This window comes from Protopterus annectens, chromosome 6.part0 (genome assembly GCF_019279795.1).
Source record: "Protopterus annectens isolate FY-2018-M chromosome 6.part0, PAN1.0, whole genome shotgun sequence".
NCBI classification, from domain to species: Eukaryota; Metazoa; Chordata; order Ceratodontiformes; family Protopteridae; genus Protopterus; species Protopterus annectens.
Window position 1 is genome coordinate 284,506,398 of NC_056737.1, and position 26,111 is coordinate 284,532,508.

At 38.5% G+C, this 26,111-nt stretch overlaps 1 protein-coding gene across 6 annotated transcripts in view; it reads right to left on the reverse strand.

The window, feature by feature from the left end:
* Positions 1–6,698: 6,698 nt before the first annotated feature.
* The window catches only part of LOC122804267 (neurexin-3-beta-like), a 1,298,689-nt gene continuing 1,279,276 nt past the window's right edge, over positions 6,699–26,111 (reverse strand). For 2 of the 6 annotated variants that reach the window (XM_044074044.1, XM_044074043.1), the window contains exon 7: positions 6,699–8,969. In XM_044074044.1, the coding sequence (XP_043929979.1) occupies positions 8,668–8,969 (302 nt within the window). In that variant the 3' untranslated portion in view covers positions 6,699–8,667. Of the gene's footprint in view, positions 9,582–26,111 lie in introns of all 6 variants that reach the window. The other 4 variants (XM_044074042.1, XM_044074041.1, XM_044074040.1 and 1 more) reach the window with 2 other exon arrangements.

Consider the following 26,111-nt stretch of genomic DNA (forward strand, 5'->3'; position numbering starts at 1 on the left):
CCAGTATACAGATTCCCCCTTCCCTTGAGAATCAGGTGCCTCCCTAGCTACCTGTCTCAGGGCTTGAAATTTAGGGTCTGAGAGCTGAGCCTGTCTCATGTCTTTCCTTGTAACCCTTCCCAGCTCCCCTTCTGCTGGAAGTCTGGCATCCTCTGACAGCGGTGCTTCACTGTCAGCCTGGGTACTACTACTCACCTCTACCTTTGCAGTTACCCTGTCCAAGGGAACATCAGTACCCACAAGCAGCTGTGGCTCACATTCAGTTTCACTGCTACAGCGTAGCTCACTACCTGAAGTAACAATCTCAGCCATCCTGGCTGGAAGTATGCAGTCCGTCTGGGTCTCCCCCAGGCTCCCAGACCCACATGCTTGTCTCCTAGCCTCACTGCATGTAACTGCATAAGTACATAGTACTGCCTCATCCATATCCTTCCATCTCAGGACATATGCAGGATGGTAGTTCCATACCCCGGTTATCTCAAAACAACCCACTGTTGGCATTTTGTCTTTCCCACTTTCTGGCTCCCTCACCTTTGGTTCCCCACCTTGACTCCGTGGACATCTATATGCCCCATGGCCCCACTGGTTACATTCAAAACATTTAACCCTAGCTCCAGGACATGCACTTGGACTAGTGGCTTCCCCTGCTACTGGCAGATTCTGTTGGGGCAGTCTGTGCTGCCCAGCATGGGTTCCTTTAGTCCAATGAGCAGTACTGGGGGTCTTTTTTCTTGTGCAGGGCTGCCCTGCTTGCTAGGTATAGGTCTCCCTTCTTCCCTAACTCCTCTGAAGTAGCACACTGTCTATCAGCTAACCAGATCCTCATGTCCTCAGGCAAAGTGCTAAGGGCTTTTTCCCTTACCAAAAGGTCTGCCAGCCCTTCACAAGTGGTGACCTGACATCCACTCACCCAGCTATGAAAATAAGTGCTCAGTTCAGCAACATATTCACATACATTTTCATCTGCCTTGCGTCTATGCTCACAAAACTTTTTCCTATACATTTCAGGTGTTAGCTTAAAACATTCCTACAAGTGTCTTTTTACAGCAGTATAATCAAAACAGTCAGTGTCATGCATTTTTGCTAAAGAAGTTACAGCCTTACCATGGAGTAAGGGGGTCAGGAACCGTACCCAGAGCTCTTGGTCAACTTCATACTGTTTACATACCCATTCAAACATATGAATGACATTATCAAAATTATCCCCTTCTTTAAACTGTGGTAGAAATTTACTGACCTTTTGTGCTTCTGGGGTCTGGTTACTACCTTTCCCATTACCTCCATGACTCTGGCAAAGAGTCAGCATTTCCCTCTCATGCCTCCTCTGCCGTTCATTTTCCTCAGCTTGTAGACTCCTCATTTTCTCGGCTGCTTCTAGTTCCATACGCCTGGCCTCCAACTCAAGTCTCTTTAGCTCCAGCTGGATTTTTAAGTCCACTGCAGAAAGGTTGAGCTGTCCATTCTCTGAGGATATTGTATTTCCACTGTCAGTCTGATTGTCCTCCAGGCTGCTGTTTTCTGATGCAGCTGTAACCAAGGTTGCAATTAGGTCTGCTTTAGTCAGGTTTCCATGCACCAGTCCCCTAGCCTGGCACATCTCCGTCAGCTGGCTCCTTGTCAGCTTTCCATACTCTTCTGCTGACATGCTGCCTGCTCACCCTGACTAACACTAAGCTAACAAAAGAAATAAAACAATTGTGATCTGAACTCTGAGTATACACTGCATGGCTGATTTAGAGTACAAAACACTTTTAGAGATCACTGTACATAAGCTACAGGAATTCACTCTACCCACACCATTACAAGCCAATTAGTTTGTGAAGTAGATCCCACCACTGCCAAACACTTCTGACAACTGTGCCCTGACCCAGCAACCAAGGAGCCTCAATCCTCACCACTAACACCAGGGAGGTTGTCTCATAGAAGAGAAGAAAGGATAACTAATACACACAGTAAAGTATAATTTCCCTTAAGTGCACACAGAGATCACAGTCAGTCTGGGGCTGGTTGCTCCTTTGCTCACCAGGTCCCCAATAAGACTCCCAACTGGCACAGCTATAGGGTCCAGGTTTCAGCCTAGCTGGGCAAGCTAGAACCTCCAGTACCCTCTCTGTCCAACCAGTGCTTCGTATCCCTGCCAGGTAGCTGACACAACACACACACACTTTGAGATATGTATTTATACAACTTCACAGACACTCCTGGGAAAGGCTGACAAAGATTCTCCAGCTGTGCCCCTTTACCCAGACCATATGGTAGTAATCCCTGCCACCATCCAGCTAATAGTATCAGCTACTAAATGGCCCTTAAAAGGGTGTCCAATTATTACTGTGCAATATTATTATCCATTGGTAATGTGACTATACAGTCTAGACTTATTGGAAGGGCTTAGACAGTAAACTATATAAATATATAATGTACTCTAACTCATAATTTATCTCTACATAAACCAGCCACAGGTAGGTTTTAAAAATATTTAATAAATAATTAAAACACAAGACAAAACTACTACACCACAGAGATATCTAAGAGTTCAGAGATCACACAGCAACTTAAAATAATACAGTAGGACAGGTCTGATTTAAAAGAAAAATACCTAATTAATCTTTACTAGCTTTAACTATTCCTTCAAGAAATCACAGTGCTAGAAACTTACATGTGAGCTTAGGCAGAGTGCTGAGTTAGATATCCAAGATCAAAATGCTGTCAGTCTCTTGTGAGGAATAGTATTTAAACATTACTAACAAACATGCCTCTAAGGCCCTCCCAAATTACATAAATTTTGACACTTGGGTTTTTCCAGTATTCATATTGCATCATCTTAACATCTGGTCTGAGTTCTCAGGCCACAAACTGCATTATTTAGCAATCTAACACCTGCTCAGAAACTTACAATACAAGGCATTTCACATATACACGCTAGCAGAAACCAGAGCAATAAAGCACCTTCCACATGTAAATTCTGGTCATAAACTTTAGCCTTAAAACAACGGGCATGAAACTTTCATCCAGACGCACTGGAGCCGAATTCTAACATGAAAAGGTCACAACATGCTTCACTGGGCCAGTAGAGTGCAATGTTGTCACATATTTTGCAGTTCCACATTTTACAATATTCTTTTACACTCAAGAAAACATGCTTGTATTTTACATTTATTTACAAATGCCAGAATTATATATCAAATTCTATTTGACTAGACTGGCAGCCTTCACCCATCTCTCCCCAATCGTCACACTGCTCACGACTAACAATTAAAAAAAATGCTGCTTTAATGAATGATAGTAAAACCTTCTTTTAAACACTACACTTTTTTTAAAAAAGAAAAGCATGCTAAATGTCATGTGGGAGATGGAGGGTGAATCAAGAACTCTGCATTACCAGCTGAGTCAGGGGAGTGTACCTTTCACCTCCCCATAATGTGTACACAAAAAATATTATAATCTGACTCAGTGAACTTAAGTGGTAAGAGTTTTCTTTACTCCCTTTGCAATACAACAGCTCTTTTCAAAACATTAGAGAGCCATAATTAAATAAGTTGTGATTCATGTCACAGCATTCTATTCACTATGTTTAAACAATCAATGCATTGTCACAGTATATTTCATCATTTATTGCATTACATTCCAATTTGTTAGAAATCAGTTACCACTGAACAGATCATGCAAGTAGAGTGGTAGCCAGTGACAAAGTGCATTGCAGTCATAAAGCTGTGAGGTGTGAAACATCCAAGCTTTCCATATCTGCTGCCTGTGGGAGCAGTGAAATAGTAAAGCAGGTAACATGTCAAGTAAAATATCTAACATGTGAGAGAAAAGCAGCAAGAAAGGCAACAAAGTGGTAATAATGCAGTACAGAAAGAACCATCTGAAAATTAGAATAAATCTCTGGGTCTTTATGTGAACAAGTACTGAGGTAGTTTCACATTTAACAGGTTGTACTTACTGATCTCCAATTGGCAAAAATTCCTGAATGTCACATAGACCAAGTGAATTATATGGCATTAGAACCAATCAGAACCAAGTTAACAAGAGACTGACAAGACTGAGAACCATACAAAAATCAAAACTAGTGGGAAGCAGAGTGAGTTAACAAGCTGTGAACTAACAGTTGTATGAAGAAAAACAGCCATTGGACTGCACAGCCAGGGATACTTTAAACTGACAATGCAGTAAGATTAGTGTAAGGCTGGAGGGCTTTTATCAGCAAGTGATTTTAATAATGTTGCTCAGCTTTGACAGAAACACTGAGATGGAATTAAAAGAAACACCACTGTCAAAAAATGCAGACTGCAAAGTAGGGGCTACAGGGTAAATTGGGGGAGGGGCTGGTCAGTCACTGAGTCTCTAACCTGTGCTGTATAACACATGTTCTGTGTCTGCTTTTCTTATGTTTTACATTTATTCATAAAACCAAATAACATCAAGTAAAGCATTTCATAATAAGGAAAAATGAGATGGGATAAAATTACCTAAATTAAGCAAACAGTTTAAAGCTGTAGAAGTCAATTTATTATCTTGCCAACACATTAGGAAATATTTTTTAACTTAGCTGAGAACACATCTAAATGTGTTAATGTATTCTGCCTTACTAAAGCTAAATTCCAAAACAAGACTTACCTGTAATATTTTGAAATTGTCCGTCACACTTTTACATTTCAATTCTTGATGTAAAAGTATACGCAGATATGTAGGTTTTACAAAGCTACGGATTCTGCCTAGGTAATATAGCCAAAATGAATAAAATGTACACAGGAATTGCAAAAGCTGGTTTAGTCACATAAAACTATTATACAAATAACAGATTAGTATTATAGTTACTATTATAGAACTGGAAAGTATGTGAACACTGTGTTTGAAAGAATGCTCTTCAATCAGGCAAATAAAATAAAATTAGCATTACAAACCCTCAGAAACAGTGGTAGGAATTACTTGGCTTACCAAAGTGTGACATCTTTTCTTGCTAATAATATCATCTAATATTTCTTTAAAAGAAGCTAGATTCAGAAATGTATTCTTACTGCTGTGTCTCCCTTGTTGCTTTTTCAACCAAACTTTAACAAGTAACATCAGTGACTTACCTATGTTGCTTACTTATGATCATCATATGAATGCCATCTTAGTGTATTTTACTTCTTTGTTTCTTTTCCTTCTTCAGTGAGCAAATGGTTACGGGGTGCACTGTAGTGGTGAATACAATTCTAAAGTCATCATGAGAATGTAAGAGAGACAAAGCCCTACAACAATTCATGTCTTTTTTTTTTTTTTTTTTTTTTTTTAGTTAGTCAGATATATGGTCTGCTCCATGGGTAATTAACCCATAGAGAACACTGCTACTAGTTAATCTGATAGGAATCTTAAATCATATATAACTTCCATTGGAAGAACAGGTGTTTTGTCCTCCTGTAGGTGGGGGAATTATAAATCTCTTAGCTACAGGTGGGAGTGTACCTTGATTGCGGGGGATCAAAAGAAGGTCCTATTGTGTTTTAATGACTGGGAAAGGGAATGGTCTAGACTAGAAAGAGCCTGTTGTTCTGACATGATTACAGAGAGAGAAAAAGAGAGAGAGAGAGAGAGAGAAGGAAGGAAGGAAGTAGCTAGAAGGAGGTTACTGTGTTAACATGTGAAGGAGAAGCTAAGAAAGGGCCCTTTGTGGGATAAAGTTACTGTATCCCATTAAACCAGTGTTTGATTAGTGTCATTGATACTGTCCCTAAACCATCCTTGGTTAGTATCATGGATGCTGTAGGGACAAGGTGGCGGGGGGGGGGGGGTGGGAGTGGCTTCACAATACTGGCTCACACATCCTGGGGGGTGCAGCCTTGGCTTCAAGTGGTATACCTCTTGTTTGGTATTGCTTGTGTGCATGTGCTTCCCAAATACAGTGATTATGGAGCTGGTAAGGCTGCTATGGAGTATCAGGATTTAGGACACACTCCTTGCACCGGTATCCTCACTGTCCTCACCAGCTCTGACTGAGGGTGAAGATGAGCCCAGGGGAGGCTACAGCAGGTTTGCTAGACGGAGTGAATGAGGGGAAGATCTGGAAAAAGCTGATGGTTAGCTGCACTGAGATAAAAAAGGGCCCTTTGTGCTCATAAGACTGACAAGGTGGCAAAGAAGGGAGTGATTGTGTTGATATGATTATGGAAGGGGGGATGCTGGCCTGGTGCATTAACATTCTGTGACTGCTAGTCTCATAGTATTTCTGTGAAGTGAAGCATTTGGGGCTAAAGGCTAAAAAGACAACTAAATGCACAGAAGACCACAGCAGCAGTTAGAAGTAGCTGAGTATGTCTTGTTTATTGGCAGTGCTTACTGTTCTAGAAGTAGCTGAGTATGTCTTGTTTGTTGGCAGTACTTACCCTTATCCTTCTACCACCCTCCAACCCATCAGAACAATTCATATCAGAGCAACTCATGCTTTCTTCCTGCAATGCATCTTGGGATCAGAAATTAGCAATAAGGTAATGAAAAATGAAGTTCAAACAGGTTTACCAAATAAAATTCTTAGTTCTCTTTGTCTTGATCAATTTTCAATTGACCATGTTCATTCGAGATCCCAAACCTAGAAAACTAGAATTACAAGCACACTAATATAGTCATATCCTAAGCAAAAGTATATTACTGTGGTGTTGTGTCATAGTATCAGACAGGTCATTTCCTGTATGCTATTTGCTAAAAATCATAAATACACATTCAAGTTTGGGAAGAACATTTTATTGCTAAGCATATCCTGTAACGTAAATTGAAAAACTCATAGAACTTAATAAGGGACAGAAATGAAAGTTTGGAGTAGGTGGCAACAGCACATTAATCTGAACTGAGCCTTCAGGGTTTTGTAAATATGCTCACATACAGAATGCACAAACTCCCAAAAATTTGTTTGATATAAAGATACACAGATAAAGTTAACAGAAAAGGAAAACTAAAAAAGCAGGAAGTCATTTCACAGGACTTCAGACATTGGAACAGCAATCTTTAACAATAGATATCAAGGTATAATCATCTTTATATATATTTTTCTCATAATCTGTCTAAATCGTGCTTTCATATCTTTATAGTCTTTCTCTTTTTCAAAAATAAAAACCACGCTTACAATGAAAATAATTGATAAGCTGAGAGCTGTATTTTCTCATTACAGTTGAGAAGGGTATTTTGCATTTGATGACAGCTCTTCATAGTCAAATATTCATGCGACTTGGAAACACCAGCGAGAGTAGTTTTCTAAACCTAGACAACAGCAGCAATGTATTTGTTCAGTTTTTACAAAAAGTTGTACATTTTTTCCATTAAACATAGGAGTTTATCTTCTTGGTAGTTTTTTTTTTTTTTTTTTTTTACACAGGTTCAGTTTTGCATCTCCACATGAAAGACACTGCAATAAACTGATAGTTATAATTCTGTACAATCATTAATTTCCCCGAAAAAAATCAACTTAAATGCTATGTACAACATGTTGCTACCTACAAATTACACCAGCAATAATGTAATAAAATATGTAAACAAAATCTGATATCATTTGCTTTTGACACAGTTGACTGTGACAAACAGTTAAAATTCACACTTTCACATTTTGAATTTTTGTATCGCTCAAAGGGACTTTAAATGTATTTCTGCAGTAATCATCCCTTAGACGTACAGTTATATAGATATATATTTCTTACTATATATATTCTTTTTTATTCTTTTTGTCACAGCAGCTTATTTTAAAAAAGAGGAAGGGTAGATTTGTCGTTGCATGAAGGTTACAAAAAAATTCCAAGTATCAAATATGAAAAAAATGTGTATACATTTAAAACAAACTATGATTTTGTAACTTCATAACGATATGTTTGGCCTTTTATGATGTCTGCATTACATTCTGCTGAACATCATATAACATATGATGTATTCGTGTCTTGTTTGTTTTTAATCGCATGCACAGTAATCATTTATGGTACCAGAATTCGAAAAAAGGTTTGATTGCTCAGCAGACCAACCTATCACAGTATATCCTTTGTATTTAGCTCCCAGAACAATTCTCTGTGGCAGATTTAACAGCCTTGAAAATGTAAATGAAGTCATTCTGAATTTGTTAGCTGCAACACTTTAGCCTGGAAATACTGATCAGCTTTTAGCTCCAGAATATTCTTTCACTGAACTCCAAATATAAATTATTGCAAACAATGACCGACATTACCACCTGATATGCGAAAAGAATGCCAAGGTATATTTTTTGACATGGCAACAGCTTTTTTATCTGTCTATATTTGTTTTATGATGAAAACATTGTCTTGAGTTTGAGCAGAATCACTTGAAAATAGTTTTTTATCTTTTTCATTCTTAAATACATGCATGGGAATGACTAGAAAAACAAAATTACATTTTGTGTAAACTTAAAAGTGTGTGATAGTCAAGGTTCACAAATGCTTCAAAAGTCACTAGTAGAGATGGAGTAGGCCATGTTCTCTTCAACTTGGAGAGTTCCTTAGCAAATGGAAGTTTACACTCCCCTTCTGGTGGCAATGTGTCTTTTTCAATGCTCATTAGTGTGCTTTATAATACAGTATTGTCAAGAGTTCAGTTTCTCCTGCAAAGCTTGACACTTTACATCTGTTTTCAGTAAAATGAAGCCTTCAGACTGGTAATATAGCTATTGCAGTTTATAAGTCATTATTTTTTGCCTTATACATAGTATTCCTTGTCCTTGTTTTTCTGTTTTTTGTGGCCACTCTTTGCACCTGACTGTTTTTCTTTGATGAGTGTGCCATTAGACTGTGCTGAGTTGCTGATGTAGTTTCTTGCCTCGTCCACTTGATAAGAGCCCTCGTCCCTGTTCCTGTACTTGTACATGGCATACAGAAGGATCAAGATGCACAAAGCAGCAGCAGCTACAATGCCGACGACCATTCCTGTTGTGCTGCTCGACTCTCGGACCACTTCTGAGGCCCCCGGAACCCGTCTGATTCCTGGCTCCGTGGGGTTTGCTGTGGGCACATTACGGAACATGGGGGAGGTTATTAAAGGGTTCTTCAGCTTTGTACTGTCTATTTCATAGGCTGTGGGCATTGGGAGCAATACTATATCAGGCTGGGGTTTGAGCTCACGGTTGTTCATTTTGCCGGCCATTCCAGGCGAGGACAAAGTTGTGGAGTGTATCAGCTCAGGGGGTAATGATGTGGTAGTAGTCCTACCCGTTTCAGAGGGTTTCTTAGGTCTAATGTTCTTGTGTTCCCACTTGGGCGCATGTGCTTTGTAGCCAAATTCGATGTCTGGCGTGGAAAAGCTCTTATCTGTTACCAAGGAGAAGGTGGTGTAAAAATCTTCATCATCAGTAGGGGGCAGATTAGAGTCAATGGCTTCCCCTGAGCCATACCCAGATATCAGCAAGCCATCATCATCATCACAACCATCGTTGCCTTGGTCCGACAAGCAAGGTAACCCCGCCTCAGAGGTCATGGACAGGGAATCTTTGGTGGTCTCAATAATGGTGAGGAGGGGTCGAAAGGTAGGGGGAAGGGTAATGAAAGGTGCACGAGTAGCTAAAGGAGGTATATCTAAAGGGTCTTCTACAAGTACAGGGATAACTAATTCACCTCCTAGGATTGAAAAGGGGGAAAAAGAAATAATGTTAGAAATTAGGTCAACATCATCAGAACTTACAAAACAATTTTTAACTGGGCATTCCACAGTAATACAATATCATTACACATGTTTCTGGGAAATGACGATACTTTTGTAAGTTGTTAGATTTACTCTATCCCATACATTTGGACTAGCATTCGTCTGCAGAGTACAATAGAAAGACTTACAATATGAAGGACAGAGAGAGAGAGAGAGATGAGTAAAAAGGCCAGTATGCACAAAATAGGGTATTTATACAGAGACAATAAAGTAGCTGAGCCAGTAGAAAAACTAACAGGCAAAGATGAACAGACAACCAAATAGAGTGACAAGTAGACAGATAGAAAGACTGGAAGTTACTCAGACATCTTGTAGTATTAAACAGATGACTAAACAGATGGCTACAGCATGCATTAAGTTGCAAAATTCTCTCTTTTATGTATTTACTGTGGAATTACCCATTTAACAAGCGCAGGTATTAAACAACATTTGCTTTAGTAATTTAGGGACAAGAACACTTTGTGTGTGTGTGTGTGTGTGTGTGTGTTTGTGTGTGTGTGTGTGTGTGTGTGTGTGTGTGTGTGTGTGTGTGTGTGTGTGTGTGTGTGTGTGTGTGTGTGCGTGCGTGTGTTAGTTGTAGAAAGCTTCCCATCCACAGTACGAAGCCACAGTGAGGACAGCAGACAGTTAAGTAAACATTTTAAGAAAACAGTTTATGAAGAATATATGAATAATTCTTTGTCTACCCATGCTCCAGTGTGCTTATGGCAAACTCATTAACCACTCCAAGGTGTGTTCTCTTTAATATTTAGTAGATATCCTCAGATGAAACCATGGACTGGCAACTGGTAGAGATTGCAATTCATGCCAGAATTCTGATCTTGCCAAAAATGAAAGCAAATTATTATATCAGTCTATCAGTTATGCAGGTCATAAACCATGGCAGGCTGTCAAGACAAGCCTCAGGAGTATGGCAAGACAGGAGAGCAAAAATGCCACATCCTTTTATCCAAGTAATGCATACAAAGTCTTTAATACATTCTCTAAATTGTGTATATAATTTATATACTGATAGTTTACAGGGATCCAGAGCATATAATAATGAACAGTTTAAACATATGCCATAAATGAATGTGATTATATTCTATTATTCTTAGTCAGAGGTGCATTATTCTAGCAGTGGGAATGCAACATCCTTTGCAAATATAATCTGAAATAAAACCACTTTTATTTTTTGTTATGCCCCGTTGTGCTGTAAAGCTATTGACTAGGAAAAGTTAATTAATAATCTATTACTACAGAAAGCTTCTTAAAAGGAAATACTTAAGTTTTGGTACTATAAGTATGCATGAAGTTACTCCTTTTACTTAACATGTCTGGCTGAAATTTAAAACACTGGTATTACCATTAACTATACTTGCTTAAAATCATACTGCATAGAACAGCAAGCTGTACTGAATCTTTCTTTCTACTAGCATACAAAGATTTCGAGTATAAGACTATCAGTGTACTGGTGGGAAATGTGCTAGTTAAGCTTATTTTCTGGTAGCTATAAAGAAAATGAATCAGTTTACTATGAATAATTCCATCTTCATTATTAGCAAGCAATTAATAAGCAACATTGGGAGGGTAGTCTAATGGTTAAGGTGTTTGCCTTACAAACACAAGGTGCAGGGTTTGAGTCCCACAAGGGATAATTAGCTAGGCTTAAAATGGCTTGAAAGGGCAGTTAGCCTAGTACTAATCTATTCACCTTCTCGCTCTTCTCCAAGTCTACTCTTCATTACAAGACAGCAGTGATCTTCCAGAAACAACATTCTGAGAATTGATCAACAGGCCAGTGACAAACAATAAGTTTCCTTATACTATACACAGAGTTATTTTCTATGTTTGTGCTTCCTTCTTTTGGTTAAGTAGAACTTTGAGGCATTTTCTCTTTGAGTTTATACAAGTCAATACGTGTTGTGGTAATAAGAGTTATGCCTCATTCATAACACTGTGCTAATTACACGGTAAAGGATTATACAAAGAGCTAGTGCATTAGGAGAAAAAAATGCCAAAGGAAGAAGATATGTGCCTGGGATTCATTAACGCCTACACTAAGGGTACACCATTTTGAGTGAACAGACAACAAAAACATAACTCACACCTTCTTCCTCCTAATTTTAGCCTTTCTACCGATTTTCTTGCAGCTTTAAATTCTGAGGGGGATTCATAAAGCTTAGCACAAAGTATAGACAACAGGTACACTTAGTATAATCTTTCTGAATGACTAGAAAGCACAAAAAATGTTGTAGGGATGTTCTTGAATATAGATCATGTACACTTAGTGTAGATGTTATTGAATCTGATCGATGTATCTATTCATGATCATTCAAATATGCATCTATATTATATTCTCGAAAGCCGACAATATCGAAGCCTTCAAATATATTAAAATGTTGATTGCATACTATTGACCTAGTTAGAAAAATTATCAAAACTCTATTAAAATGTGTGTTTTCTTTGTTACTAAATCATGTTAAGATTATTTCCGTTTCAGTTTTTGAAGAAGTATTCTTATTTTAAAAGAAATTTGGATTGCATACCTAACCATTATGTTATGTTTTAAAATACTCTCTTACAAAGTAACACAATTGTATGATTAGAGCAAAGGAAAATATTTTACCTTTAGGAAGAAAGCTGTTGTGTTTTGTACATTTCCATAGTGATGAGATTTAGATGTGGGAGAGGTATAACAGTTATTTGCAATCAGTCTGCAGCAGCTAGTTAGCAGGTATAATAAGATGTACCCCGAATGTAAATCTACATTATATCACTCTACATAAGACACTTTTTGGTGATACCAACTGTACCATGCACTGTACCTCAAGAATGACAAATGCTATTTTGCCGGAAACCAACAGTAGCCTCTGCCATTGATGACTAATAGTGTAACTGAGACCAGCCAATACTGGACCACAAGAAACAAATGAAGTCATGCCATGTGAGCAACAATAGCAGGGGATACACTTAAGGGTAAGACTTCTCAGACCAACCATGCCTATAGTTTCATGCAAAATGAGACAAGCATTATATTGCTAAGTGAGAACAGTGTTGTGCAAACTGAGACCATGCTATGCTCTGTGGCAGTTTCATGCGATGTTAGAATAAACATTACCATACAGCATATGACTAATAATGCCATGTCAGATGAGGCAGAGTGCCATGCCTTTTGAGACTAAAAATGCTCTACTATGAGACTAATTGTGCTTAGCCAAATGAAATAAGCTGTGTAACACAAACGATGCCATGCTACCTGAAATCCTTGTCATAACATGTAAAATCAACAATGTCATGCAAGATAAGAAATGATGTCGTAGGACACCAACAATGCCGTGCAATGTCATACCAAAATTGTGATACCTGAGACATATGATGGCATGTAAAATGTATTCATTCATTTTCTGATACCTATTGTGTCTTATTAAGAAGTGTAGTTGAGTCAATGAGCCAATCGGCATAACATATGAAGCTAATTCTGGATTAGGTGTCAGCCCACACACACACACACACACACACACACACACACACACACACACACACACACACACAAAAACACATTGCAAATAGCAGTTTCGTGGATTAGAAATTTAGCCTATTTGCAAGTCTCTGGGATATACAAAAAACAAAACACCCAGCCGAAAATCCATTAAGGCACAGACAGAAAATGTAGAATCCACAAAAACGTTTTCCCATATAAACTGACTAGCCTGAAGAACCAAGTACCATATGGCATCAGTGCTACTCATTATGGCATTGTCTTACTTGCCATGCTGCTGTATGCCAGCAGTATAATTTTACATGAGGGTGCTCATGGTAGGCAATGTGAGTACTACAGAACAGATACATGACATTATATCTTTTACTGAACAAATACTGGTCTTACAATGCAGCCTGCCATTGTGAGTTATGATTGACAGTAACCTCCTTTATATGAATATCTGGCACGGTGCATGAATCCAACAGTGTTCAGCCATAATGTGGGCTGTATGACAACTGACATAGCCTGTGAGTCCAACAGTTCATGTGATAGTCTTGGCAATGTGGCAAGTGCCACAGCTTATGAGTCCAACAGAGTCATGTGATAGTGTAGGTGAAATGACATCGGACATGTTATATGAGCATAACAGATTGACGTGATAATGTTGGAGTCTGACAGCTGGCATGGCCAATGAGTCCAACAATTTCATGTGATAATGTTGGTGAAATGACAGCTGCCATGGCATATGAGTCTAACACACTCATGTGATAATGTGGTGTTTGACAGTGAGCATGATGTATGAGTCCAACAATTTTAATTAATAATGTTGCCGTTATGACAGATGGTATGACATAAAAATCCAGCAGTTTTATGTGATAATTTTTGTGTTTTAGCAGGTGGTGTGGCTTATGAGTGGAACAGCGCCACATGATATTACTGACATTTGTGACCATGTGCAGATGTTGATGACACTGCATTAACTGAAACCAGCAGGCTGACAGGTCTATTCATATATTGATAAAGATTAATATTTTGTCACTGTGACATTGCTTGCATGTTTTTTTGCAAAAAATTATTTGTCATAAAATGCAAGGAGCTGGAGCCAGAGGGCACAATCACATGTTGCTTTGGACAGATATATTTGTATGGTTTAAATTATCAACTAAGGCTGAGAGCATTCAGTAGGTTAATTTTCAGTAGTGGGATGTTACTAATTTTACATTGGTTGAATGTCATTCCTGTGATATTGTCATTTACTCCAGTGACCTACAAAAAAAAAATCCATGAGACTGGAGAACATTTTATTTATTTTATTTATTTATTTTTATTTTACATTTGTTGACTGGGCTAGTCCAGTTGGATACATATCCATTTTCAGCAGAGGCCCAGGGAGAAAAGCTCCTCGAGAGTACAGAACAGTATTTTACTTAACTCAAAAGTAAACTAAAAACAATTCAAAGTTTAACAGGTGGAAGTACCATATATAGTTAAGCTAATTTAGTACATGAAAGAATATATTGGAGTAAGTAGTTAGGAAAAATAAGGAAATGTGTACAGTTCAAAACACATTTGATGTAGTATCTTATGCTAAGTATATATATTAACATAGTAGGGAGACAGAAAGTCATATTTTGATATAAAAGAGAGTCCAATAAATTGAAAGGAAGATATACTTCTGGTTATCATTAGGCAGTTAGAATATACAGTCAATAAGATTTAGTACCTTAGTAAGAAGAAGACATGAGAGGTTAGTCTGGGTTCAGACAGGTGCACAGCCAATGAGATTTGAGGTAGGTTTTAAGCCTACTTTTAAATTGTGTTAGTGAAGGTAGTGAGGTTAGGTCACTGGGAAGAGAGTTCCAGTTTTTACCTACGGTATTAGAGAACAGAGAGTCCCCTGCCTTATTGTAGGTTTTGTGTATTTGTACTAGTATTTTACTAGATGAGCGCAGGGTCTTAAGGTTGTGGTATGGGGTGATAAGGTTGGTAAGAATTGGTGTGTTGTTAGGCTGATACAGGATTTTATGGGCAAATGTTAATTGTTTAAATAGAAGTAGATTGCATAACTCTAGCCAGCCAAGATTGTGATAATTAATACAGTGATGGGTCCTAAATGGAGAGCCTGTTGCAAATCTCGCTATATTGTTGTAGGAGACGGCCAGTTTGTTCATGTTGTTTTTTGAGAGGTTAGTATATATAGGGGAGGCATAGAGGAGGGTAGAGAGTAAGTGGGTCTGGGCAATAGTAGCTCTTGCTAGTGGGGTAAGAAAGGATTTGATTCTATATAGGGAGCCTAGTTTTTTGTTAACTGTTTTTATGGTGTTGTTAATGTGGTCTTCAAAGTTAAGGTTATTGTCAATCAGAACTCCTAGGAGTTTTGTGTTAGAGTCGGGGGATATGATGGTTCCATTGTTAGATGTGACAGTAAAGTGTACAGATGTGGCCCTGTGGGTGGGGGTAAAAAGTAAAAGTTTGTTTTTTTTAAGATTTAGGATGAGACACTGACAATGTAGCCATTCCTCAGCTGAGTTAAACACTTTTTGGGTGAGAGATTGAAGCTCTGCTGGAGTTGAGGCTGAGCATATAAATGTGGAGTCATCGGCATATTGAATTAAGGAAGCCTGAAGGATAACAGTATGCAGGTCATTGATAAAAATAGAGAATAGAAGTGGTCCAAGTATAGAACCTTGGGGGACACCTAGTGCAATGGGGAGATGGGGAGATAGGTTGTTTTCCCACATAACTGCTTGTTGCCTATTGCCTAAGTAGGATTCAAACCATTGTATAGTAACAGTATCAAGGGATAGGTTTTTCAGTAAGTTTATGAGAAGTTGGTGGTTAACCATGTCGAAGGCTTTGGAGAGATCAATAAAAAGGGCTGAGGATAGAGTGTTGTTATTGCGATTTTTATTTATACAGTCGGAGAAGGATAAAAGGGCAGTAGTAGTACTGTGAAATGGCCTAAAGCCGTGTTGGCAGTTAGCTAGTAAGTTGTTATCTATTAGGTGTTTTAACAGTTGCATATGAATGCATTTCTCCATGATCTTTGCCAGAGGAGATAGTATGGCAATTGGTCTGTAATTCGATAGTTCCCTAGAATTTCCACCCTTGTGAAGTGGGATAATGTGTGCAATCTTCCAAATGGAAGGAATAGCACCCACAGAGATTGTTCTGTTAATCAGAATGGAAACTGGGTAGGCTATGGCATTTGCTGCTTTTTGTAGATATTCTGCAGGAAGGAGGTCGGCTGCAGTGGTGGTAGGTTTGAGTTTTTGCAGAAGGGTATGGATAAGGGATGTAGGGATGGATTTGAGATGAAATGGGGAGGTAAGGTGGTATTGGAGGGTGAAGGAGATGAGCTGTTGGGAGATAGTTGATTGGCAAGAGACTGAATGGTCTCAGTAAAGAAGGTATTAAAAGTGCTTGCAATTTGCTTTGGATTGTCCTGATCAGCACCAACAGGTGGGGGAGTGACAGTACGGCCTGGGTGTAAGAGAGCATTTATACCTGCCCAGAATTTTTGGGGTTTACTTTGCTGGGTATTTTGGAGTTGAATGTAGTACTTTCTTTTATCTGACAATATTGCTTTTTTTGTCTCATTTCTTAGCTGTCTGAACTTTATGTGATCTTCTTGGTTTTTAGTAGTACGCCATTTGGTCCAGATTTTATTTCTGAGTAGCATTTTTTGTTTTGTCTCTTTTGAGAGCCAGGGGGCAGGTTTGTTTCTAGTTTTAATGGTCCTTTTTGGAGCATGGAGGTCAAGAATATTTAGGAATTTACTATTAAAGTAGCTTACCGCTTCCTCTAGGATTAGACTTTTGAGGGGTGACCAGTTGCATGCTCTAAGTTCATTTTGGAAAATATCAGGGTTAAAATTTTTATTACTCCTGATTGCTCTATAGGTAATTGGATTTGGGATGTCTGTCGACTCTAATTATGAAGGTGAGAGCATGGTCACTTATATCCTCAGGGAGAGTCCCTACTTGATAACTTTGTTGATGTCTATTTATTAGTATCCAGTCTAGGGTACTTTCAGTGTTATTGTGTTTATTGGTCCTTGTGGGGGAACCTATAGTTTGAGTAAACCCATGTAGATTAAGATGGGTAGAGGGCGGTTGAGAAGTACAGCTTTTCCAATTAATATTAAAGTCTCCGAGTACTATTGTTTCTTGGGGATAGTTGGTTGATAGTTGGTTCATATTTCAGAGTTCAAATGATTAATATGTAAGAAGCATGTTTGAGTATGTGAGAGTGTGTGTCTGTGTGTGTGTGTGTGTGTGTGTGTACTTGTACATGTATAGGTATACTTAAAAGGAACATGTAATAGATTCCAATGCCACTCTGTCAAATGCCTATGAATCTGATTTAAAGGCATCAAAATTCCTTTGAAATGAAACTTGAGAGACCTTCTTTTATGGATCCCACCATGCTATTATGGAGTAGTGTTGTCCATATCAGTGCTGATTTCTGCACTCTTAATAGTATGGTGTATTTATATCTATAAATGGGTCCCATTCACAAAATCAATTCAGTGGAAAGTCAGACATCATTTAGTTGAGACAGTATGACTGACTTTCCTAAATGTCAAAGCTTTTGAATGGAGATTGCATTACAATGGGGATCAGTGAATTTACTCTTTTCCGCACTGTAGTGTGTTCTCAGAGTTGGTAAATAAGCAGGGGGTGTGGGGGGGTGACTTTCTTTTGAATGTCAGGGATTCAGTCAGTCATTCTCTTCTGTGTGTGTGTGTGTGTGTGTGTGTGCGTGTGTGTGTGTGTGTGTGTGTGTGTGTGTGTGTGTGTGTGTGTGTGTGTGTGTGTGTGTGTGTGTGTGTGTGTTTGTGTGTGTGTGTGTGTCTCTGTACGTTCGTGCATCCGTGCGTGTGTGTGTCTGTACATATTCTACATATTTATCATACTGCAAAGCAGGTTTTAAAAACAGTGAACCCCACCCTTCTTAGTTATGAACTATCTACATTGTGGGAAGAGAATGAATCTTAAGAATAGATTGCATGATATCACTTTTAGCTCTTAGTAACAACTCAGCATAACCTGAGTCACTATGCGCATTTGTAAATAATGTTAAAAGTATCTAATACAAATCCTTTAACACTCCAGGATGCTGCAGATTAATACTAGGGGCTCCACTTATGTATGAACCTCCCCAGCCTATTATTATTATTTTTTTTCTGTTTTCTATGGTTGAAGCTAACTGCAATAATCTTGTACAAGTATGTGTTCAGCCGTAATGAGGTTCCAACACTGTATCTTCCAAACCTTCCAACTATCCTAACTAGCTTAAGACAAGATAATGTATTTAATAGCTGGCAGTCATCTTTCTAAAGCAATGATAATGCATTTACACCTTTCGAAAGGAAGGACTAAGCTATACCGTTCACAGTGAATGTAGTCATTAAGAAAAGCCATGCATCTTCAAATGCATGACAATTTAAGAAATACAGGAGAACAGCCCAAAAAATGCACTAATCAAGTGTCATGAATGATGTTTGCAAAATAATGAAAAGTAGCATTTATCAGTGCAGAGTCCAAAGCATTTTCAGTGGTACATGTACACAAAATAAAAAAAATTAAAACGCGCTTATGCATAAGATAATGGAGCAAAAGCATTTAGGAAGTTTAAAGAATCATGAGCTCCAAAATAAGTCTTGTAGGGAGTCTTAAATGTAGTGCTGTAGAAAGGTAGGTATCCTTCATGAAAACGAGACAAAAACAATTAATTGAAACTCGGTGGAACAAAGGAAAAGCACACAAGAAGATGCTGTAACTCAATTCACTGGTATAGAAGTGAGACTGGACTGATAATGAGAATGAGATGGATTTATGTGGTTAGTTTTAATAAAACCACATGGGAGTACAAATAGCAAAATGCTCTGGATAAGAGATTAAAAGTTCACACTGTTCTATTCTCAGGAAAAAGAAACTTGGAAATATAACTTTTACATGTTCCAGTATGCACAGCTAAAAATACTGTGTGAGTAACTCTGTCAATTCTAATGCAACAAAGGGGAGATATTGAGATTTGTTGATGATTACGATCAGCGCAAAAAAGCGGTGTGCTAGACTAGAACGGCCTTTACATTTCTTTGATTTTGTTTTATAATGTACTTTTACAAGGAAAAACCTGACTGGTATTGTACAGTCTTTGTTGTACTTCCAATGTATTTCTTCTTAATGTAATGTTTATACATTTTTTTGTCATGTCCTTTTACATGTGAATATCTGACCGCAACATCTCTATACAGGAGGCTATGCCTAAAATAGGTCTTGCTGGATATGTGCTCTAGCTTTTTAAACAAACTTAAATAATTAACTTAACTAACTAAACTACCTAGGCATATGCCACTTCCCACACAGTATACATTTTTTGGCCCCTTTTCATGTGCCCAGCAGCTGACTATCAGCTACTCCATAGGACTGCTCCTATAGTTAATTTCACCTCAGTGTCACCAGTAGTATCTTCCTGGCCTGGAAGTAAACCACTGACAGGTTGGGGGGCACAGGGAATAGCTAGTAGTGTCAAATACACTGTCTTTCATGCCAGGGGATTTTTCTGTATGTGCCAAATGGGCAGAGACAGTGATTTTATGTCTGTGACCACACTAACTGTGACCCCCTCATGCTGAAATTCTAATGCCATCCCCATCACTGCAGCAGAAACTCTTCCCTCCTGAAGTGGATGAGACAGCAAAAAGACATTATTTCCTATATCATCTTCTCACCAGCTCCAGCAAACATCTGACAGTTGAATGAGGGTCAAGTGGAATGTACTCTACACATTAAAGCTGTTGACTACACTTTCTAAGCTTTGTATATCTTGGCTTTGGATCCTGAGTAACCAACTGTGATTATATACACGAGAAAGAGTGATAGGCCTGAAGTAAAACTTGTATACAGTTGTCATCAGGTGCTGATGAACTGGAAGGGGATGTTCAAAATAATTAGAGGGTGATAAGGCACTACGGGAATCATAACATTGCCTCATTTGAGGGTATGTCAGTTTACATTTACTACAGGTCAAGATTTTTATTGCTTGGAATGCCTTCTATATATTTCCATAATGGCCCAAAATGTTTTAGACTTAGTAAGAAATTGTAATTATTTTTATTTTTTTAATTTTGCAATTTTCTTGCCTCAGTTTGAAAACATAGGAATATTAGACGGTATGATCTGAGAGACAGAGATGTATAACTTTTAATAGCTGCTATTTTTCTCTCTTTTCCTCAAAAGTATTTTATGTCATTAAAGAGCGAGTGCAATGGTCTCCTTAGATACAGCGATATTTTAGGGATTCATGCCATCTTAAGTGGGGAGGGCCACATTGTGAAAGAGTCAGAAGGCAGTCTAAGTGTCATTAATTTTGAAAACCTTTTCCAAAGTAACACTGGATATGCATTTGACTAGAAACTGATCCTTTTTTGGATTGAAAAGATTGAGGATTGTACTCTACACATCAAAGGGGTTGGATTATGTGGTTTTCAATATCCAAATCGATGAGAAAGGATAATAATCACTTATGGACTTTGACAGTATACAGACCTCTTAGCATAAATCTGTAATATTAGCTAGTTAAAGATCAAGGAGGATGCTTTAACTTGGAGTATTTGAGAGGTAATTAGACAAGTGAATCTGAAATGTGGTAAGTTTGATTGTGAAGGTCTACAGGAAATTACAATGAGGTTGTCTAAATGAAAGCTAAGACTTCTGGGAATTCAAAGAGATAGGGATTCCAGGAGAAATGTATAGGGAAAAGGTGAGACTGGAGAAGTCATGCAGGATTACTACATAAAGGTAGTGATAGCTTTACGTAATATGAATTGGCTAGGAATAAAATCATCTGGAAAACTTCAGGTTTCTGAAATAAAGATGCTATCTTGGTTATAGAAGCATCCACTTTTTAAAAGGTGTAATTTATTATTGAAGCTTGTGAAATTTAAATTATCTGTTTTTACTGAATATTTTTTTTCTTTGATTTTAAAATACTAAACATCACAAAAATGAACTGAACAACAAGGAAACATTTGCTACATTGAACAAGTCAATAAATTCAAAACATAAACTGTTTTAACATATCAATGCACATCATTTGCACTATAATCATTAATATTCAAAAAGTATATCACTACTCCTATAATTGATAACCCTAGTAAGAGAAAGTACTTTTATACTCAAACAATATCTTCCTTAACAGCCCCAGTTCATTCAACATCAATAACATTGTCTCATTTGCATCAGAATACAGCTTTGAAGGTTAAAAGAAGAATCATGTACACAGGGCTTCCATATTTTTGTCAATTAACTTTTTATAAGATTAGACAGAACTAATCCTCCTTTCTCCATCTTTTCATTTATTCTTCTTTTCTTAGGCACTGTCCCCAGTAATGAAAACATTCAGCCTGATTTTTGCTGCCAAGAGAAAATACTCTTCAGATCCCTGCTCAGGTTGGACAATCTCTCCATTGTTCAGATCCCTGTTGAAGTTGGACCATCTCTCCCCTTGTTCAGATCCCTGCTGAGGTTGGACAATCTCTCCCTTGTTCAGATCTCTGCTGAGGTTGGACAATCTCTCCCTTGTTCAGATCCCTGCTGAAGTTGGATTATCTCTCCCTTATTCAGATCCCTGCTGAAGTTGGATTATCTCTCCCTTATTCAGATCCCTGCTGAGGTTGGACCATCTCTCCCCTAGTTCAGATCCCTGCTGAGGTTGGAACATCTCCCCCCTTGTTCAGATCCCTGCTGAGGTTGGACAATCTCTCCCTTGCTCAGATCCCTGCTGAGGTTGGACTATCTCTCCCTTGTTCAGATCCCTGCTGAGGTTGGACAATCTCTCCCTTGTTCAGATCCCTGCTGAGGTTGGACAATCTCTCCCTTGTTCAGATCCCTGCTGAGGTTGGACAATATCTCCTTTGTTCAGATCCCTGCTAAGGTTGGATTATCTCTCCCTTGTTCAGATCCCTGCTGAGGTTGGATTATCTCTCCCTTGTTCAGATCCCTGCTGAGGTTGGACCATCTCTCCCTTGTTCAGATCCCTGCTGAGGTTGGACCATCTCTCCCCTTGTTCAGATCCCTGCTGAGGTTGGACCATCTCTTCCTTGTTCAGATCCCTGCTGAGATTGCACAATCTCTCCCTTGTTCAGATCCCTGCTGAGGTTGGACAATCTCTCCCTTGTTCAGATCCCTGCTGAGGTTGGACAATCTCTCCCTTGTTCAGATCCCTGCTGAGGTTGGACAGTGAGGTTGGACAATCTCTCCCTTGTTCAGATCCCTGCTGAGGTTGGACCATCTCTCCCCTTGTTCAGATCCCTGCTGAGGTTGGACCATCTCTCCCCTTGTTCAGATCCCTGCTGAGGTTGGATTATCTCTCCCTTGCCAGTAGACATTCCCAGAACATGTGCAGTTTTTAACATCTCCAGCTGTTTGAATTTTGCTTTCTACCTTCTTTATATAATTATTTGGTCTTGAAATAATATTTATAGAGGAGTTTCATCTGCTAATCTTTTAGTTTTGATCAGTTCTCTAATTGTTTTACATTGTCCTAGACTTCTTCCTATTCTTTCTCATCTATCTGCACTTCTTCTTCCTCTGTCCATGCTTTATGGCTTCTTGCCTGAATTGCTTTCTGCCTAATGTCCCCAAGCACCACATATATTGAGCTTGCCCACCTCTGTTATGCTTCTCTTTTTTAGGTATTGGGAGCAAGAATTGCAATTAATCATATTCTTAAATTGCTTGAATGCAAACCACTCCCTTTTTGGCAGATCGTATTCCTCATAAAGTGTAGTAAACATTTAAAAGACTTTCCATTAGTTGTCAAAATGTGAGACCATCTTATGATCCCTGTACCTTATCAGGAACCTTTCCCCTTATCCATAATAGCTTGACATACTTTGGGTGATCCTATATGTCACCTGCAGGCCCAGTGCCCCCAAATAACTCCCCTATCTCTTTCAGACTATAATCTCATGCCAGAAGCCAGGTGACATGCTAGTGCATACCTGTAGATATGTGGAAGCTCCCTGCCCTCCATTCCTGGGATATACCTGACCTTTTACTGCAGAAAATTACCTGCCTCTATTTCCTAATACAATTTCACTCATCAGGGTCCATAGCTCTGTTAACTTTGGATGAAACACAGGAATTGGCAGATTTCTTACTGTAAACAACACATGTGGTAGCACCATTACCCTAATAGCCTCGATCATTCCTGAAATATTTTAAAAGGTTGCAATCTTTGTTTCATGGTCTGTCTTGAGCTTTTTAATCAGAAGGAAAAAAATGTTTTGCATGTTGTCCTCAGAGTTTTACCTACTTGAATTCATAAGCATTTTGGATTTTTTTCCCTGCAACCTGCAGAGACATCTATCTCCTGTTTGTTTTCCAAGCCTTCTTCTTTTCCCGTTAGGGGTCACCACAGCAGATCATCTGTTTCCATTTATTCCTGTACTCTGCATCTTTCTCTGTCACAGCATCCACTTGCATGTCCTCTCTCTCCACATCCATAAACCTTAACGTAGGCCTTCCTCTTTTCCTCTTATCTGGTAGCTTCATCCTTAGCATCCTTTTCCCAATATACTGAGCATCCCTCCTCAGCACATGTCCGGACCAGTGTAATCTCACCTCCCTGGCTTTGTCTCCAAACTGTCCAACCTGGGCTGACCCTCTAATATACTTATTCCTAATCCTGTCCACCCTCGTCACACCCATTGCAAATCTTAACATCTTTAACTCTGCCACATCCAGCCCTGACTCCTGCTTTTGGCAATTCCACTGTCTCCAACCCATATAACATAGCTGGTCTCACTACCCTGTTGTAGATCTTCCCTTTCACTCTTACTGATACTCGTCTGTCACAAATCACTGCTGACACTCACTCCATCCTGCCTGTACTCTCTTCTTCACCTCTCTTCCACACTTGCCATTACTCTAATTTGTGGGTATTACATTTAATCCCAGAATGTATCCAAAACTCTTAAAATATAACCACTGTCCCTACTATTATGTCTCTTCTATCACTACTCAACAAATCAACAAATAGTCATATGAAAACAAGAAAAAGGCATGTTTGGCATCTGTACATCTTGTTAACTCCACTAAGATACCCTCTCATTCTACTAGCCAATGCTTCCATAACTAATAAAAATAATCCTGAGAACAGCAAGCAACATTGTCTAGTCCTTCTAGTAATGTTATCATGCTCAGATGAATCCCTAGTATCCAAACTCTAAAAGTAGGTTTGTATATAGCCACTCTAGTAATTTAAGGTGCACAACTCCAAACGTCCTCTCCTATAATACCCATAACTGAAGTTTCCCGCTGACAGAGTCAAAGGCCTTTTAAATATCAAACAGAACTAGGCCTTCCTCTTATCTTCCCATTATCTTTTGCTAAGCTTGATGGACGTGTTACATCCTTACCATCAGATTCATTATTTCCACTCTTGGAGGGCATTTTCTGGCCTTCAGCATCACAGCACAGCTACTTCTCTGTATTTCTATGTGCATTTTATTTGATTATGTGTATTACCCCCTTCCAAAAAGGAGACATTTTTCTTTCCTTGTTAATGAAGATTTTCGAAAAGCTGAACTTTATTTGTTGCTATAGTTACAGTGAACTGATGTCAGCGCTCAGACTAGCATGGACTATTCATGCTACTTTTTTTATAATAAGCCCTTTAGGTCACCATCAAGAATTTTAAATGGAGCTGATACCCACTACTTTGTTGGTATCACATTCAAACAAACTATTATTTTTTTTCAAGGTGCTTTTTCCCTCTGGGTCTACTGTCCATGAAGCCTGTACCTATCAGTTATGAACCAATTTTCTCCCCTGACACAAGACAGTTCCTACCAGAGTGGCCACCATACAGACATCTATGGTTGTTGTCTGTGCCATCACCCATATCTCCTGATGTAAGCTAGGACGGAGTGCCTTTTGGTCCTATGTCCCTAGGTGGCTGACATGGATTTTTGCATTACTTACATACACTAATGCTGTCCCTGTTGCTGTGTGAAAATGCAGGATGTCTTTAAAATTATAAGTTTTCTGAATCAAGTTCCTTGCCTTTCCGAAATGTATAACATAATTAACCCCAGTTTGTCTAATATCTGCTTTAGTTTTTTCACTGCCCAGTTCCTAATATTATATGCAGTCATTTTCATTCTAATAATGACAATACTTATTTAATTTGCTATACCCAATTTTCATAATAATAATAATAATACTTATTTAATTTGCTATATCCCAGTTCATTTTATTGCTAATGTCCCACTCTTAATTTGCACTGTAATTACTTTATAGTAATAGTTCTTTTTATGCCTCAGATCAGGAAGGCCCAACAGATCTCCATATTTAAATGGTCATCTTCAGTGTCAGCTGCTCATTTGTGTGTTCTCTCTTCTCCTGAGAAGGGTTGCATTTAGCTTACCATAACAGTTTACCAGCCTTCATTTTCATTAATCCATGATACTGTCTGTGGAAGTGGGATGTTATACTTTTACATTCACATACTCAGTGAAGAAAAAAGTTTTGTCTTTAATGTGGGATTTCTGGTGTGCTCTGCTTTTATCCAGTTTTAGTTTATGTGTAGTTCAAAAAGGATTGTCATGCAAAACTGCTACCAATCAATGACTTAGTATCTTTCTGTCTTTTATGTTATAGCACTTCAAAAAGTTTTGGCTTGAGCAGTGCAGCCACCCACCCAAAGCTTTCTTTCAGATGGCTTACCTTTGGCCAAGAAACCGTTTCTGTTTTTTACTCATATTTATTCTGCTTTAACAACTTCGCCTCTCCGCCCCAGCTTAATAATCCTAAATTATTTTTTTTCTATCACAACTTCCACCTTTCTGTTCTCTGTAACTGCTACTTTCAATCAGTGGATACTCTTTCTCTTTTGTTTTAAAAAAGGTTTCCTTTGTTATGTATACACTCTTAACATTCCACTGAGACCTCCTGTTCATACAATATTT